We start from the raw sequence: 20,131 nt of genomic DNA, 5'->3' as shown, positions 1-20,131 counted from the left end.
AAATTTATTTTTCAACTTTCTTTTGCTTTGTAAAGAAACACTAAATGTAAAGTAGAAACAAGATCTTATCTAAACAGCTGTTTGAATTGCTTTCTGTTAATCTGCTATTTGCTAACTTTCATCTTTAATCATGTGGATGTTATAGATCAATGGTTCCCAATTAGTGGTACGCGTATCCCCGGGGGTACGCGAAATTGCATGAAGAGGTATGCGCGGCAATCTAAAATTGGTCGATTTAAAATTTAAATGCATGAGATGAAGCAATCAAAAAAATAATGGGTGGACCAGCAAAAGTTCGACAATTTACAACATGAGGTCAAATGCACAAATTCGTTTATTTATAACTAAAAATATTTTCGAAATTTCATTTTTAAAAATACATTTGCGGCAATACCTAAATGAAATTCTTGCGCAAGAAACAAAAATTATACAATTAACACAATTTGTTTTCGCGAAATTAATTTTTAAAATTTTTGTCGCTATTGCGAATAACTCCACCGACCACCTTCCCATTTCTGACCAAGATGAATTAATAGACATTTCATGCAACAGCAGACTCAAGAGTTGTTTTGCAGAGGTAATTTTTGGGCTGACCTAAAAGACATTTATCATGTCGGCGAAGCAGCAATAAAATATTTACTACCATTTTGCACAACATACCTCTGCGAGAGCGGATTTTCGGCCATGACAAACATGAAAACTAAACATCATCACTGACTTCAACTCGAAGATGATTTGAGACTGAAGCTGATCAAAAAGCAACCAGATTTTACAAAGTTGTGCAAAGAAAATCGTGCACATTTGTCACATTAAAATTAAATAACCTTATGTTATTTTCATTATTATTAGAACTGTATTTTAAAGGTAATAAATGTAAAAAAAACTTATTCTATTTATCACTAGATGTCTACCCACAGCTTCGCCCTCATTATATTGAATTTTCTTGTGGGAATAAGATATTTTCTCGCATTAAAAAGTAGCATATGTCCATCTCTAACATGTAAGCTATCTCTGTGCCAAATTTTATTAAAACCTGTTCAGCGGTTTAGATGTGAAAAGGTGACAGACAGACATTACCTTCGAATTTATAATATTAGTATAGATTAATATGAATTTCTGCTATAAGGGGTACGCGAGTTTGAGCTCTTTCTTGAAGTGGTACGCAGGAAAAACTAATTGGGAACCACTGTTATAGATTAATGAAGCACTTATTAACTGATAAAGTAACAAAATTTTAACAGTCTTCTATTTTTTCTGTTAAAAACTAACAATTTACAATATTGTTAATTTTATGTAATGGCTATTTTTTAGGGTGATTCAAAAGTTCCCAAACACTGATAACAATTTTGTGAAAAAGATCTCTAGCACTGGCAACACTGTTGTGAATGCAAATGAATTGATATCGGTGTTATCATTAAAGCATGTACTATTATTTTATAGAGCTATTGAGTTCATTCCTTTGGCAAATATTGTTTTCTACAAGAATGACTGACTAAAAAACTCATCGTTTGAGGCATCTTGCATCATTACTGAAAACAAAGGTTCAGTACAAAGGTGACAGCAGAGAAAATTTTTGAAATTGAAGGTGCAGGCCTGATGAACATGACAACTGCAGCTGAATAAAAAACTGCATACAAACTGCAGCTTGTCTAACCCCAGCCTTGTAGACAAGCCTCACTCTGGACAACTATTGACCATTGATGACAAAGCACTGCTCCAAGCTATTCAACAGGAAGCAGCATTCACTGACTGACTGCCAAACTCAGGACTTCACAATTAACTATTTGGCATTTGAAACATCTTGGCTTTTACAGCAGACTTTGAGAGTACCCCATGGACTGACAGAGCAGCAGACACAGAGGAATATCCAAGAGACAACAGGATTGTAATGGGAGATGAAAAATGGATTTTTTTCAGAAATTCTAACAGAGGAAACCAGTGGCTCTGACCAGGTGAAGTGGTTCAACAAGGATAGTTCAAACAAAAATCATGCTGTGTATTTGGTGGAATTTGAATGGTCCAATGCATTGGGAACTGATTGGACCATGGACAGCAATCTCTATGCTGAGCAACTAGAATGGGTATTTGAAGTCCTGTACACTCACTATCCAGCATTGCTTATTCAAAAGTGTACACTGCTGCAGCATGATAATGCTCTGGCATACTGTTTCAGAGTGGTCCAAGGAAAGATAATGAGATGAAGGGGATTGAATCACTCAGCATATAGCCCTAATCTTGTTCCATCTGATTTTCACCTCTCAGTAGTTGGCACATTTTCTGCAAGGATGTTTCTTCAATATGATGTCAAAAATGGGTGATGTGAGTTTTTGGCATAAAAACCAGCTGAGTGGTATTGTTAAGGAATCCACCGACTTGCAGAAAACTGGATCAAGACCATAGCTAACAATAGTCTTTATTTTAAGAAATGACCATGTCTTTGTTTTAGTATCAATAAAGTTTTGTATCTTATGTCTGTGTCTGGGAACTTTTGAATCAACCTGATGATTTATTTTTTTTTTATATATAACATATATACAGTTGACTTGCCTTAAAACCAACACCAGTAAAGCAAATTTTTCCATTGCCTTGGCCAAATGCCATTGTCACAACATCAATTTTTACGCAATAAAGTAAACAAAAATTTTTCCACGATTTGTTAAACTGAACTGTAAATTACATTTACAAACCCCAAGAAATAACCCTATTTCCAATAATAATTGCTTTTTACATTTTTAACATAAACAATAAGTGGACAATAAACAAAAGTGAAAGTGTAATAAATGTTACATTTTAAATAGATTTTCTTCTCCTAGTATGTAAAGACAACTTCTGATTGTAGAGCAATTCAAACATCTAGTTTCAGCAGACCAACTCAGAAAATAGGGATTAAAGTTTAAGGATGCCTAATCCTTTAGATGGATGCAGTTTAATGCAAACACTGCTAACTTACATATGGGGAGTGCATATAGTGATGCTAAGTTTGGCAACTTTGTGCCAAATTTGACTCCTTTTTTTACTATTTTGGCACCAAAAAATATTTTCTACCTTTTCAAAAATCTTCAACAGAAAAAAAGTGTAGCAATGAGAGTTACATAACTTTCCTGGCTGTTATAAGTTTTTATTTTAAAAAAGCTTTTATACAGTGGTACCTCAGGATACGAAATTAATCTGTTCCGAAACTGAGATTGTATCATGAAAATGTCATAAGGTGAATCATTTTTCCCCATATGATTACATGTAAATAATTCGTTCCAACACGAAAAACACACTCAAATTAAAGCTAAGTAGTACATTGAAAAAAAATAACTATAGTAAGGAAAACACTGAAAAATGCATTTTGTAGTTGTAAATGTATAAATAACCATAATAGAATAATAATTGATAAAAAAAAAAAAATAGTTTTATTTGCACTTTACCTTTGAGGATAGACAACAGTGGAGGTGTACACTGGTGGCAGAGGGAGAAGAGAAATGATACTAAATCTTAACTTACATAACATAATGTAACAATAACTTTAAAAAGATAAAAAAATTAGTGTTGTTTTATATATATATTTTTTTTTAAATTTTATTCACTGCTTTTTGCTTTCTTTCCTTCACTTCTACCAGCACTTTCACTAGATAGAGGTCGCTTGGTAAAATATCTATCCAAAAAGATTTGGCTTTGCGTACTCTTCAAAATGTTTCTAAAATGACTTAGGCAAATGTCATTACTCTGAGCAGCAATACGGCCAGTATGAACCTTTTCGGGATGTTTCTTTTCAATAAAATCAGTCACTTTCTGATAATACCTCAAGATTTTCTTTATCGAGAGAGATCCTTCCACAATAAAGCAAACACACAGACTGAGACTGATGAACAGAAGTGAATAAAAAATGGCTCTGCAAACTAATGTAACGTCGTATGGTGAGTTTTTGTTCGTATCGTGGAGCAAAAATATGTTCGAATTTCATGTCGTATCCTGAAAATTTCGTATGCTGGGGCGTTCATATCCTGAGGTACCACCATATTATTAAGCAAAAAAATTTGCATATAGCACCATCTGTTATATCGGATTTTGTTATAAAAACTTTTTAATTACCTTAAAATGGCAAAAAGCTTAATTTTGAAGTTAGGGGTGAGTTTTATAAAACTTGCCCCCTACTTTCAAAATTAAGCTTTTTTCCATTTTATAGTAATTAAAAATATAAAAAGTTTTTGTAATAAAATCTGATAACAGATGGCACCATACATATGTTATTTTTTTGCTGAATAATATAAAACTTTTTTTAAAATAAAAACTCATAACAGCCAGGAAAGTTATGCAACTCTTGTTGCTAGATTTTGATTTGAAGTGTTGGTTAGTGAGTATAGTTGTAAATTATTATTTTTATTTATTTATTTATTTTATATTATTAAAACGATGATTTCTTATGTTTATAAACAAAATATGTATATAAATTTATGTATAATGTATAGATATACCATAACAATTGAACCTACACTTGGTTTAACTCTGTAACTTTTTCATTATTTTTGTAAATTATTTAAATTTTGATGATGTTAAATTAAGGTATAAAGTAGTATTTCTGAGAAAAAAATGTAGAAGTAAAGCTTTGTCTGTACTTTTAACTGTGTAATTGTGAAATATATATTTATATTTTTATATTAAATTTAATAACATTTATTTATTGTTTATGAACAGATGTTATGTTTATACATAACATATATCTTAATGTAGTAAGTATTTTATAAATTTGTGATTGGTATATGGAGCCGTTTACATAGGACACCCTATATACAAAAAGATTGTGAACTTAATAAATTTTATTATTATTATTGTTAATAGTCTATAACATTTATTTTCAGGTGGTCTGGAAAAGCTAAAAACGATAAAGATAATTCTGAATATTTTTTTAATCCTTGTAATGTATTTAACTTGGGTGGTGGTTGCTCACAAGTTACAGTAAGTAATTTTTTATTTATTGTTATTTAAATGATTACTTAAATATTTTAATTGAACAGTAAGTAAAAAGTATTTTTACATTTAAGTTATATAATATTTCAGAGAACGACAAGCTTTGCATTAAACCAAATATATACAAAATTTGGTCTTATGTCTAGCAATTCTAAATATTTTAAGTTAAGTTTAGTAGATGCAATTATATGTTAGTCATCTTGGTTTTTTACCCAGTAATTCTAACCTAATTGCAAATTACCAAATGATTCACTATTTAATCAAGTACATCTTTCTCTTAGTTCCAAAGTGTTTAGTATTAGAGTTCAGTAGAAAAAATCTTTATCCTTGATTTGTATTGTCATAAAATGATTCATTTATCTCTGGCTAGAAAATTAGGAAGGATTTGTTCGAAGATAGAATACAAGGCATTAAGTAATGTATCATCCAAGCTTCACAAAACATTGGGATTTTTTGTAGTTCTAATTTATTCAAATTTTATAAAATTTAAATTTCTTGAAAACAAATAGGATATAAGATATGAAGTTTAGGTGTCATTCAACAAATAAAAATAATGTAATAATTAAGTTTTTTTCCAGTTTGTCATGGTAAGCTAAACAAAATTATTGATCCAGTTTATATTTGGTTGGGAACACATATATCTCTACTTAATGGTGTAAATACTTATGTACTTTTTCCAACAAAATAAAAAATTTTTAATACTTACAACAAACATTAATATTACATATTTGCTTAGATTTTATTTATGAAATTATTCAGTTATTCAATAATCTTGATATACATAAAAATAATGATTAATATCTGAAAAAAACAAAAAGAAAAATTAGAATATAAAAGATTTTTATTAGTCCTATTACAATATCAGAATTATAACTGCATGGAAACATACCAATAATAATACTTTAGATCCAGATAACGTCATTTGACTTTTGATGCACAAATTTCATTAATAATTATACTTGTCATTTTTATCAATTTTCAGTGTTATATATATAATTTATTAGAAAAATAGACTATAAAATTCCAACTTAAAACTGTTTATCCAATGTAGAAAGATCAATGTGAGATTCCATATCCAATCAAGCAGATAATAATATTCCCACTTTATAAATACACTAGACTCTTGCTAATCTGGTCATTTCTTCCAGAGATGCCAGATTACATTCAAATCTTTTGAAAGATCTGTTTGAAACCTCTGCTCACTTTTTGAATAAATTGGTTCACAAAGAATTTCAAACTTATAATTGCACTGATTGCCATACAATAACTTAGTTACCAAACAAGCTACTTGGCCAGAGCTGGCCACAAATTAGAGAGACAGATGGTCATATACCTCCCATACCCTATACCTCCCAAGGAAGGAAGGATGTGCCTAGTGCTCTTATTAATGAAATTTGTGCAAAATAGAGTGAAGTACAAAGTTTTGTTGAAAGGTATCACTCTAATAAAACAGTAGCAAGCTGTGTCATTAATCTTTTCAATGAAAATACTCTGTCTCACTTTTATAACATTGTGAAATGTAGGCAAAAGTAAATCTCATTAGATAGGTTTTTAGTGAAAAAGAGACCTAGTGAGTTCCAGGCAGAATCTGCTAGTAAGAAGCAGAAAATCCAGGAGGTAAGAGAAAAAACTGAAGTGCAGTTACCTGATGATGTTATGGAGGAGGACTTCCCTTCAAGAAATAATATCCCTTCCCTTCTTCCACCTCCTTTTCACCCTCTACTTGTGCTATCAAGACTTCTCAGCATAGATAAGGATCAATAAAATTGTCTCTCATTTATAACTTTATTCAGTTGGTATGTTGTAGTATAACATTACATTGTTTCAAATGCATGATGAACTCAGGATATTTTTCTTCCAAATTATAATTAGAAGTTCAGACTATTTACAAAAAAATTAATTTTTGAGTCTATCAATTCTTCCTTTTCACACACCATAGAAGTTAATTTCACACACCATAGAAGTTAATTTCACAACCTATTGTTAATTGTTTTTAATGAAGTGATTTCTTCAAACAAATGTAAAAGGTGTACTTCTATGGTGTGTGAAAAGGAAGAATTGATAGACTCAAAAATTAACATTACATTGTATTTGTAGGCATTTTTATTCATGAAATACAGCTAAAAAGGTTAAAAGAAAAAAGGCTTTATTTTGGAGTCCGTAATGGATTAATACATTTTATATTGTTTTTTTATGGAAAAAATTTGTTTCAGTTTTAGAACAACTTTTAGGAACGAATTATGTTCAAAAACTGAGACTTAACTGTTCTGAATGTGTATAGTCCTAAAGCCTACCTAGAGCAATGAAAGGTATCACCTATTGCCATCCTTTGATACTGACATTTTGGTAAAATAACTATGAAATTACCAACAAACCAGCAATAACACTTCAAAAACAAATGTTTTCTACTGTCTTCAATGGTCATCATCATATTTTAATTCCTACACCAGTAGTGTTGGTATGGTGGATGATAATACTGACATTTTGGAATCAAACAGGCAAATAATACAGTGTGAAGACACACAATTCTTACAAAGAAACTAAGCCCAAGTAAATAGGAAAACAGGAATGACATGATTTAACATTTTTGTGAGAATAGACGTACACAGGTGATTACACTGGAGGTATGCCAGATAATTGAAAGGATGGGTTATCAAAGGTCAGATTAGCAAGAGATTGTACTGTATTACATAACATAGAATCATATAATGTTGGTTTAGCTTACAGGATGCATTTACTTGGATAACTTCAGCCAGTTTGTTGTTTAAGTTATTATACATTCATACATGCATACATACATACATACATACATACATATATATATATATATATTTCTTTATATTTATATACAGTGGTACCTCAGTATATGTCCAATTCGGAATACATCCTGTTTGGACGAAACAAATTTTGCTTAGTATACAACTTAATTCAATTATACACGCCATCTATGAACAAGTAGCACTATCGGTGTACTAGACCAGACTAGACGTTCGCGGTGCCACAGTTTATAACTTTGTTAAATTTCTTCTGATTTTAATTTGTAAGTAAAATTTTATTATTTTAATTAATCATGAATCGCAAGAAGGCAAATGAAAAGTAACAGAAAACTAAAAAAAAATGACTAGAATCACAATGAAACTGATAAAAGAGATTGTTGAGAAATATGAAGGTGGCACGTGTGTTTGAGATTTTAACTGTTGCATACCGTATTCTGAGAATGATGATATCAACAATCATGAAAAATAAAGACATTATTAAATCTGCTAACGTTGTGAAAAGAGTTAAATCAATTTGTAAACAGAGATCAAAGACATTAGATCATGTTGAGAAATTGCTTTTGCTTTGGATAACTGAAAAACGTGTGCTGGCGACATTGTATCGGAAGCAATTATTTGCGAGAAAGCTAAAAAGATATATGCTGATCTCGTGAAAAATCAAGCAGGAACTAGCCAGGAAAGTGAGGTGTTTAAAGCCAGCCATTTTTTTTCACATGAGAATGAATTAATCATTTTTACATTACTTCTTATGGGAAAGGTTGATTTGGTATACCTCCAATTTGGTATAAGTCTGAACATCAGGAACGGATTAAGGTCGTATACCAAGGTTCCACTGTATTTATTTATGTATTTGATTTATATTTAATTCATTGGTTATTTTTACATGGTGTATTGAAAATGTTCTGCTTTTGGGACATCTCAACTTTTGATTTGAATTTTGTAATATATTCTACTGAAGGCTATTAGTTTGGTAAATTGATTTCTATGTTGTCTGAAGATGACTTATAAACAAAGTTGGAAACTTCTATGATTTAAAAGTTGTATGCTGGCTGAACTGATTTCTCTGAAACTTTGTACATTTAATTATTCAGGATAGTCACAGAAAGGATATAGACTACTACTTATTTCCAAAACCATTGTTTTAAACTCTTTGATAGTACAGTAGAACCTCAAAAACTCAGCCTAATGTGGAGCAAAGGGTGGCCGAGTTTGTGAAAATGCCGGGTTATCGGAAATGGGGTTAAAAAAAGGATAAGTATGCGTGTTTCCTCAGAAAATATTGTACTGTACTTGTATGTATTGTTTGCTTGAGAATACAACAGAGATTAAACTGCCCAAATACCCTTAAACAAAGAAAATGTACTGTACTTGTATGTATTGTTTGCTTGAGAATACAACAGAGAATAAACTGCCCAAATACCTTTAAACAAAGGAAAAGTACGTCCTTTATGAAGGCATAGAGCCTTTACTACATGAAGATGAAAATTAATGAATACACTGTGTACAGTAATTTACCTGATAAGACAGACCTCAGAAAAATACTTTATGAGGCATAAAACTGTCTATAATGAAAATTAATTAACTAAGGATTTTTTTGCCCTGCCAGGGTGTGGCCGAGTTATCCGGAGTGCCGGGTTATCGAGTGCTGAGTTTTCGAGGCTCTACTGTATTAATATTGTTTGCAGGAGTTTACATCTGGGCCATGTTCAGTAATGCAGAATACCAAAGTTAGAATTCTGAGTGGCTTAGTGGGCAGAACTAAGTATGTTCTGAGCATCATTGAACGATTATTCTGTTAGACAACTGGGCAAAATGGTGGACAAAGTTAAAATTATGATTGTAACAATTGTCGCAAATGAATTAATGAAGCAATTATTAATTGTAATCAATGAAATGGACTGTTATCTTTTGTTAAAATGTATTCGGAATCTGTTATACTGACGTATGATAATTTCACATTTTGAAGTCATTTTAGAATGAGACAATAACTTTGTGATTGTTATAATAAAATACGTTTAGACCAACACCAACAGCAATCTTGTAAATTGTACAAAGAGATAAAAACAATGACATCACTAGCAGAAATTAGTATAGATAAAAGAAGCTAAACTAGCTAGAATTCTAGTGGTGTCAAGCAGTAGTTAGAAACAAGTTCAACATCTCAGCATAACTAGACTTAGCCAGAAATTTGTATTACTGAACATGGCCCTGGTTCTTATCAGGTCTTTAGCATGAATATGAAGTTTTTGCCTAGAGGCCAGTGGATATGAAGTGAATGATGAAATTTGAATATAGACTAATACAGGTATACCTCGCCTTGCGTCGGTAATTGGTTCCAGGAAAACGACTTAAGTCGAAAAACGACGTAAGTTGAATTTACTTGTCTCTGAATCTACTTGTCACTAGGCTAAACCATAAGTTACTATTCTCAGTTCTGTATTTTATTTATTAATGCATTTTTAATAATATATGGTTAATAAGAATCTATTTTAAGCTTACAAACAAATAAATTTCAGTTTTTAATAGAGTACAGAAAAAAGTAATCTAAATTTACGAATGCATGTACTGTTCTGTAAATACAGTACATACTTGTAAATGTATATATTTTAATATGATTTTATGTGCTTTAAACGCTTTTCTAGTGATATTACGACTTCAATATTTGTGGCGGACGGATGTAAAGTCGAATAAAATGACTTAAACTTGATTTTTATTTTGACAAACGACGTATAATCGGGAACGACGTAACTCGAAACGACGTAAGTCGAGGTATACCTGTATTGTGGTCATTAAGGCAATAGTGAACATCATTGAGCCAAATGGAAACTTCCATCATGGTCAAATGAAATTCGATTGATCGGATCTGTTGTTTGAGCAAAATGTATACAATACTGAACTTATGAGCATTACCATTTTTACTTATCTCAAACTTTCTAGAACTTCTTTCAATATAAAATTGTTTTTGGTCAAATTATGCTGCATTGGAATTTTAGTTTAAATTTTTGCATTTTTGCATTATCTGAACAGAATTTTGAAGATTTTAGTTTTCCATAAAATCATGATTTATACATATAACTAATTTCAAATTAATTTCACAAGAATGTTGTCTTTATAATTATACTATATGGGAAATTTAGAATAGATGAGACAGAGAAGTTTAGAACAATTTCATTTGTCTCATAATAAGATAATGGTGTCACACAATAAATTTCTAGGGAATTGACTCATTTACTGTAAAATTTCATTTAAAAATTTTAGCAAAAGTCAAAGTTAGAATAGTGAAATTTGAAATTTTTTTTTGCATATTTTGTTGATCTGAGAAATAATTTGATTTAGAACTACAAAGAAATAATACTATTAGCTGTAACTTCAGTTCTAATGTCTATTATCCACCATTATTTTTTTGAACACTGAGCACATGACTTTTATTTTATCACTGTTTAAGTAATGTGACTCTAGATGAAAAATCAAACAGATTGAACTCTCTCATTTTTCTACTTCACAATTGTCATGTTGAATGATTACATATGCCAATATGTCAAAAATTTATTCAAACTAATCTAACATGTTCATATTTCATTTTGGGCATGCATTAATTTATTTAATAGGTATATTGTTCTCCCAAGTGAAGGCCATGCATAGCAGATAGTAGCGAGGTTGAGGCCTAAGTTTTAAATGCGAAAACATGTACGTTGGACATTCAGCGCCACTTTCCTGTAAGCCTAGAAGTTTGACAATGGTTTTTGGAATGTCAAGCATAATTCCACTGACTATCCAAACACCATTGTCAAACTTCTAAGCTTACAGGAAAGCAGTGCTGAACATCTGATGTACATGTTTTTGCTTTTAAAACTTTGGCCTCAACCTCGCTAGTATTGTATATAATTGATTAGAATGAAGAGTATGATTAATGAATGGAATATAATGGAATTCTATACTATAATACAGAATGAAGAAATCATAAAATAAAAATTGAATTTCTCTTCTGTAATATAAAAGTTTAACTTTATGTAAATTATACAAAGTCTCAGTTATTTTGGTTTCTATCTGTTTCTTATTGGGGTCCTAATAAGAAGTGAAAAATAAGATTTTAGCATAATTTTTTTTAGCTTTTCTGAGATTAATATTGATCATGATTATTGTTTAAAATTTTGTTTTTTTATATGAGTTATTAAGATCTATTCTAAACTTATTTTAAGTAATTATTTTATTAATAATAATAGAATTTTGATTGCTGATGTATTTGTACGTACTGTACATATATTTAGGTATGCCAAAAACAAGGTAATGGTTATTATCCTCTTGGAAAATCAGATATGTTGTTTGAATATAACTATACTACCAACAGATTAGAAATGAAGTATCGAGTAAGTGAAAGGTAAGATTTATAATTAAATATAAATAATTATAAATATCATATTTTAATGATATCAAATTACTTTTTAATATCCTTTCAAACTTGATTTTTTAGTAGTACAGGTAACCCCGTATAACACGGCACTTCTATAGCATGGATTCACTCTAACACGGTTCGAGAATTGGTACCATCCCCCGTATAACACGGTACTTTTATAGCACGGATTCACTCTGACACGATTCAAGAAATGGGTAAAACCCTCGTACAACATGAAATGTAATAAATTTTTACATACTTAAGTACTAATAGTTCACGAAAATTATTATTTTCGTGAACTATTAGTACTTCAGCGTGTAAATTTTTTTTTCTCGTCTCCATACACATGGTTTTTCGCAAAAATTGTTTCAATTTTGCCATATCTCGACGCTTCTGCTTCTGGTGTTGCCAGATGTTTTTCCGTTATTCCATAAGTGCTTAGCACCATATAAGGAAATTTATAAAGATTTTTTAACTAGAAGCAAGCAATCTAAAATTACATACACTTTTTGCAAAAGGTAAAGCATGAATCTGAAAATAATAATGCAGAAAAATGCTCAGAGGATAATGATAACTTGCCAAAAATAAAACGCTCTCGGTTAATAGTGCTTTTAGTGATGACAAAGAAAACATTGTTTAACTTATATTAATATGTATCACTTAAGAAAATTTTAATAGAGATATTTATCTTAATTATGAAAATATAGTAGCATGCTTTTTAATTTTTGGAGCCTAACCCTCCTTTTCGTACTAGTTCTTTGATTCGCATAACACGGCAATTTTTTGGAACGTAACTACTGTGTTATACGGGGGCTACCTGTACATACATTTTAAAAAGATTAATTAAATTACATCTTTTATAAAGCTATTTTCTTAGGAAAAATCTTTCTGAATACTAGAACTAAACATCATCAGAAAAAGAAATTAACAGTTTTTATCAATACCCATAATTAGTTATACAGTAGACCCCCTATAACATGGTAGATATGTTCCATCTTTTATGAATTTCATGTTGTACGAGTCCTTAAATACATGAGCCAATCACAGCCTGGAAAGTATGCAGTTTATGGACTACGGCTGTTTGAAAGGTTTTCTTCCATAAAATTAATCGATTCTAGACTAATTTGACTTAACATTTCCAAAACACGTTATAATTTTTTGGGAATAATCCATATAAACTATGCTATAAACAAAAAATTGTAGTATTATTTACCAAGTGTGCCCCATTCAACGACACCATTGCTTAAGCTTGTTTTCGTCGCGGAGCAGCGCACCAAACGGCAGACACGTTATCTGATAAGTTATTTTTCTGTGAAAAATTTGCTGAACTTTGGAGACATCATTAATATAAATATAATTTTTATGGCTGTTAAATAATAAATGCTTGAGTTTAGATGAATGTTGAGTTTAAACGAGCAGCAGACCTACCAAAAGTAGGTCTGCTGCTCGTTTAAACTCAATGGTTTGTGCAATATCTGCTATTGGTCTAGATTGGAGCAATCCTGTCACGACACGAGTTGGCGATGGCATTTTACCGTATTTTACAAGTTTCTTTTGGCATGTTTATACGGATACAGTCACACAATTTTTTTGCCATTATATACGAATCCGTATTATATGAACCTGTTTTATAGGGGTCTACTGTAATTGTTTAAAATATAATAAGATTAAAATAATGAAAGATAAAATGTTGATAAACAGTAAAATCTCTTTTCTCTTTATTAAAATATAAACTAGCAGATGAGCCCAGCATTGCTCAGGCAAAAAAAAAATAACAGCAAAGATTAAGATTATTAGATTATTACATAATTCTAACTGTTCTATTATATTATAATATTTGATTTATATTTACAAAGGTTATCTTATGTAAAGGTTTATCACATAAAGTGCCCAATTTATAACATTTTAAAAATTCTTTAAATTATGTACATTAGAAGAAGAAAATTTTTAAAATGTGTTAGATAGGTCACTCAGTGTGATAAACTCTTAATGTAAGATAACCTTTGTAGTTATATAAATCAAATACTATAATATAACAAACATTAAAAGTATATAAAGTATTTGGTTATTTCAGCCTATCATTGTCATATTTTTCACGATATTCAGAGGGTACAAAATGGCACAATTTCATTGATCAAGTAAACACCAATTGAAAATACAATATTTTAAAAAATTTAAGATATTATATTTTAATATCATATTATAAAATATCATAAAATTTAAGATATTGTATCATATTTTTTTCTAATATTAGCACTTACAAACTGTTTCATTCACAGCTGAATATCAAATGGTAATCAGCCAGTCAATCAAATTTTGCAAAAAATGGACTAAATGTTTAAACTCTGCATCCTGGAAAACATTGTTTTGTGCTAGCAAGTAACCTTGTATTATGCAATTTTCCTATTCGAATGCCACCATACTGCTGGTGTGATTAGAAAGAAAGGATTGTTGGGGAATGGGGTTGAAGTAATTTTACCAATAGTAGTCAGTAGTTGATCTCCTTCTGGAAGAGAGAATGGTCAACAATTACTAATTAATATTGGTCTACTATTAATTAAAATTTGAAAAGTGATTCATGTTGGATAGGTCGAGATGACCCCACACATGATCAAAGTTGCTAACCTTAATGGCCAAAAGACTTCATATAAAACTTGTTTAAATAAAAATCTCTTGTAAAAAAGTGAGAATAATTGCTTTTATGTGATGATAAAGGGTTTATATTTTTGAAACAAATTGTATAAACTACATAATAATGATGTTCTTGTATATATTGTGTTTACAGAAAAATTATTTGGCTGCTATTTGAAAAGTTGTAGACCTATAAATTTTCAGTCTTCTGTCTGTCCTTCCTTAATCTCTAGAACGAAGTCAGATAGATGAAAATTGAGACCAAATATAGTAGAACCTCTATTATCCGGATTTTCGATTATCCGGATTATTCAAAATAAACAAAAATTTTACGAATTTGCTGATTTGCACTTGGCGAATTACAACACTGTTTATGTACGTGATGGAATGCATAACATTTTTTGTTTCAACAACGTCTCACCCCGCACAGTGGTCGTAAACTCTTAAATATATTTTGTGTCGTAATAAACATATAACTTGACATACGTATTTATAAATAATTTATACTTAAATTACATCATTTCTATAACCAAGGGCAGCGTAAGGCATGGGCAATGTGGACCACCACCTATGCCTTGCGGTCCGAAGGGCCTCGCGCCTTGAAGATTTATGCATTACTTAAAAGCCGAGAACACGACGAAAAAATTTTATTCGTCATAAAACGATAAATAGTTTGTCAAATTTTTATTCATAAAAATGCAGTTTCAACTGCTTTTTATTTTATAAAATCCGTCTTCTTGAGCCGCCAGAGGGCATTTTAAACAATAGCTAGTCTGTTAGCACCGGTCAGTAGTAGTCCAAATTCAATAAAACATTTGTTTCTTGAAAATTTAATCACGATTTAAATACAGTATTTATTTTTAATCTTACCGATATGTCATCGAAAATAAAACGTGTTGTATTATCATTAAAAGACAAATTAAAGTATTTGTTTCAATTATCCGGATTTTTCCTTACCCGGACTACCTTCATTCCCAATTAGTCCGGATAATCGAGGTTCTACTGTATTAGCTTAGGGCAGGAGGTTCAGATTAACTGTTAGGGGCAGTCAAATGAAAATGAGACAAACTATATAACAGTTGTGGCAAGGAAGTTGGTAACGAGGTAGGTGTGTATATAGAAGTGCCCTCTATTAGGAATCAGGAAGGAACAGTGTGAACATTCACTGCTGTGCCATTTGTCTGTTAGACGTGCTCGAAGTGAGGTCTGCGAGTCGTGTGTGCATCCAACATCACTGTGAAGGTCCGCTGCTTGTTGACTTTCTGGAATACAGCGCCACAATTAATGCACAGCCGTACGTAGAAACTTTGCAAAAATTGAAACGTGTCATCAAATCCAAACACCCAGGAATGTTAACAGACAGCATCATTCTGTTGCAGGATAATGCCCACCCACATGTTACCAAGGTTGTTTTGACTATGCTGCAGAAGTTCCCAGCGAAACTTCTGCAGCATAGTCCATACACATCCTCCATACAGTCCCGATTTCTCTCCATGCGATTTCCATATTTTTGGAGCCTCGAAGAAAGACATTTGTGGCTGTCAATTTGCTTCAGACAAAAAAGTGCACGCCTGGGTACAATCATGGTTCTGTAGGCAACCGCAAACATTTTCTATGAAGGCATTGATCGTCTTGGCTCACAGTGGGATAAATGTATTAATAGTTATGGCAATTACTTTTGAAATAATAAACAGTTTACTTACTTTTTTCCCATCTGTTTCGTTTTCATTTGACTGTTCCTAATATATAGGAACATCTAGTACAAACTGGAAGTCACATTACTTCAATTCACAATTTTCCCCTGAAAGAAGTTAAATAGATCACTGGTACAACTCTATTGCTAACAGGAAAAATATGATTACAGGGCAAGACACCACTAAAAGAATTGAAAGCATTGTGACAAAAATTTGCATCCCATTGTTAGAATTATTTTGGTTTATTTTGGTTAAAGCAATGTGACATCTGCTGATGGGGATGCATTCCGGGAAGACTTTTATAGGAAGCTAGACCCTATTTAGATATTACTAATGTGAAGAAAACCCAGAAAACTGCACATATCAAGCCCATTGGCCATGTCCAAATCCACAACAAACTAACTATCAGTGTTCAGTGGTTTTATCCACTCGGCTACTGGAGGGCGCTTATTAGAATTAAGAAAGTACTGTTCAGAAATTAAAATTTTATCCTTTTTTGTAAGAATTATATTTAGTTTATTATTTTGTTAAATTTTTTGTTAATAGATGGCACTACAATGTAATCAGCAAATCAAATGTAAATAGAAATTAATTGATTTACAAAATTACAGAAATTCAATAAATATTTTGGTGTGGGATGTATGACATTATCTAAGTTAGAAGTATGTGAACATAATGGCAAGTTTCATAGCAATTGGTCAAATGGCCTGAAAGTATATACAGTCGACCCCCCCTATAACACGGTAGATATGTTCCGTTCTTTATGAATCAATTTTGTACGAGTCCTTGCCAATCACAGCCCGACACATGTGAATTTTACGGACTATGGCTGTTTGAAAGGTTTTCTTCCATAAAATTAATCAATTCTAGACTAATTCAACTCAACATTTCCAAAATATGTATAATTTTTTTGGGAATAATCCATATAAACTATGCTATAAACAAAAAATTGTAGGATTACTTACCGAGTGTGCACTGTTCGACATCGCCATTGCTCAAGCTTGTTTTCTTCATGGAGCAGCGCACCAAACGGCGGGCGATTTCTGATAAGTTATTTTTCTGCGAAAACTTCGTTGAACTTTGGAGACATCATTAATATAAATAATTTTTATGGCCATTGAATAAGGAATGTTTCTTTCACAAGAAATGTATAAAATTACAGTACTGTATTAGACTTACGGTACCTAATTTACATACTGTACAGACGATAGTAAACAACTTACTCGCCTAAACTCTCCGTAGCGTGGCGCTGGACGGCAGAAAGTATATATATAATTATAATAAAGTTACAATAAATTAAGTTAATATATAATTATGTGTACAGTACCTAATTTATATATAATACTGTACAGACGATAGTAAACTCAATTTACCCGCCTAAATTCTCCGTAGTGTGGCGCTGGACGGCAGAAAGTAGTTCGGCTGCCCAATGACGTTTTACCAAATTATAGGAGTTTTTTACCGAGTTTTGTACTGATACTGTCGCAATTTTTTCGCCGTCTTATAGGAATCATAATTATAGGAACCCGTGTTATAGGGGGGTCTACTGTAGTATGTATACATATATAGATTATATATAGATTAATTGACAATTAGTTTCTAGTTTGTTACATCTGTCTGATTAATTTTATATTCTAGTCACAGTTTAATTTTAACCAGCATGCTAGCTATTTAATGAAAATACGATATATATAATTTACAAAAGTCACAAGTTTTTTTTAAATATATATCAAAAAATTTGTGACTTTTGTAAATTTTTCTATAAAAATACATTGGAACAGCTGTAGGAAAGTATATAAGTTGAAAAAAAGTTGAAAGAAAAATGAAATTCAATGACACTGCAAATCCAAACATAAATTTGTCTACGAAGGCCTCACACCGATAAAATTGTGCCACAAACAAAATCTCCCCATTATACATGAGTGTATTTAATTCACAATTATATGAATAGAGTATATGCTAAAAATTATTTCTTCCTAGGATATTTTTCAAGTTTTACTGCTTAAATAGTTTGACCTGAGCTTTGTAAGATATATAATATTGAATTTCAGTTTTTTAAAATATATATTTATATAACATATTACTTAAATTCAATTTTTCTAACTTTGACAAAATTATCTGTAAAAGCATAATTGATTTACATTTTATTAAATTTGAATAGAATTTAGAAAATGAAACTTGGAAAAAATTTCTATTATATTTAGATTTGATATTTCAGACTTACGGAAGTTACTCTAATTTGTTCTGATGGACCTACAAAATTTGAAGCTTATGGAGAAACTAATCCAGGATTATCTCTGACTTATGTGAGAGATTTTTCTTTTAGTATATAATAATTTTAATTTAAATATGCTGTACCTTATGTACGGTGATATAAGTTTTTTGGTACATTATCATATTCCTCTAAGAAAAAAATAAACTATGAAAAATAGTTTTATGTCATTCATTTTTGAAATAACAGATAATGGCACGCTAGCCAATTAATCTGATGAATTGATATATCTACATAAGTTTTATCTGTATGTTTAATTAACTTCACAATATCTTTCCAATATCTTAACTTCACAATATCTTTCCAATGCACTTCAATATAAGTATGTATGAATTACCTATGAATATGAAAAAAACAAACTATTTGTGTGAGAAAAGTATAGAATAATATAAAAATGGAAAATGTACTTATATTATGTGACATTAACTGATACATGATTACTGATATGTGATTTACAGATGTTTAGAGATAGCTAAGATGGGAGAGATAATAAAGCAATAAAAACAGGAAAAACAAAGAAAGGCAGTTTAAAAAGGCCGAATGAAGTTTGGTAGAATACAAAATCTCAAAAAAACAAAATGGAATTTGTTTGTAGAGAAAGAGGGATTGTATTTACAAATAACAGAGAATTTTACAATAATGTGCAATTTTTTTTCCAACCTGGATGCTACTGTATTTCATTCCATCAATTAGTAAAAACTTCTGGGAAGAACACTGGTTTAAATTGCTGGCATTACATTAACTGTTGTTAGAGTTGGTAACAGACAATATGAATGAATTATATATTAATAATAATTACTACTACAAGTCGACCCCCCTATAACACTGTTGATAATTCCATTTTATATGAATTCCATGTTGTACAAGTCACTTAGATTTTACAAATACGTTTGCCGGGCTGTGAACGGCTCATGTATTTGTAAAATCTAAGTGACTCGTACAACATGAAATTCATATAAAACGGAATTATCAACAGTGTTATAGGGGGGTTGACTACTACTATTAATAAATCTTAAACACATTAATTTATAATTTATTTTGTATACTAGTACATTCTATATATTAACAGGACTTATTATACTGGAATTATGGATGCAGATATTTATCAATAGTCTTACAGTTAATAAAGAACACTATTTTTAAACTGTAAGACTAAATATCTGCATCCATAATTCCAGTATAATAAGTCCTGTTAATATATAGAATGTACTAGTATACAAAATAAATTATAAATAGTGTAAAAAAAGGACAAAAAGGCATAATAATAATTAAATACTTAAACACATTAAATTGTTCTAACATATCCTTTTAATTGATGAAACCTAGATTTCCTCTAATTGTAGTCTTATTTACTTGCTTCACATAACTAATGACAATGGTTGTTTAATAAAATTTAGACAAGTTTTAA

General features: G+C 30.6%; 1 protein-coding gene across 1 annotated transcript in view; it reads left to right on the top strand.

Annotated features, from left to right (window-relative positions):
- LOC111641363 overlaps positions 1-20,131 on the top strand; it is a 47,770-nt gene that overhangs the window by 658 nt on the left and 26,981 nt on the right. Inside the window, exons 2-4 of the mRNA XM_023387509.1 lie at positions 4,848-4,944; positions 12,002-12,111; positions 18,670-18,757. Of these exons, the coding sequence (XP_023243277.1) occupies positions 4,848-4,944; positions 12,002-12,111; positions 18,670-18,757 (295 nt within the window). The remainder of the gene's footprint in view (positions 1-4,847; positions 4,945-12,001; positions 12,112-18,669; positions 18,758-20,131) is intronic.

The sequence above is a fragment of the Centruroides sculpturatus genome, unplaced genomic scaffold (genome assembly GCF_000671375.1).
Source record: "Centruroides sculpturatus isolate CEXI.00-Female unplaced genomic scaffold, Cexi_2.0 scaffold1514, whole genome shotgun sequence".
NCBI classification, from domain to species: Eukaryota; Metazoa; Arthropoda; class Arachnida; order Scorpiones; family Buthidae; genus Centruroides; species Centruroides sculpturatus.
Note: the sequence above shows the minus strand (reverse complement) of the source record. Positions and strands in the feature narration are given on the sequence as shown.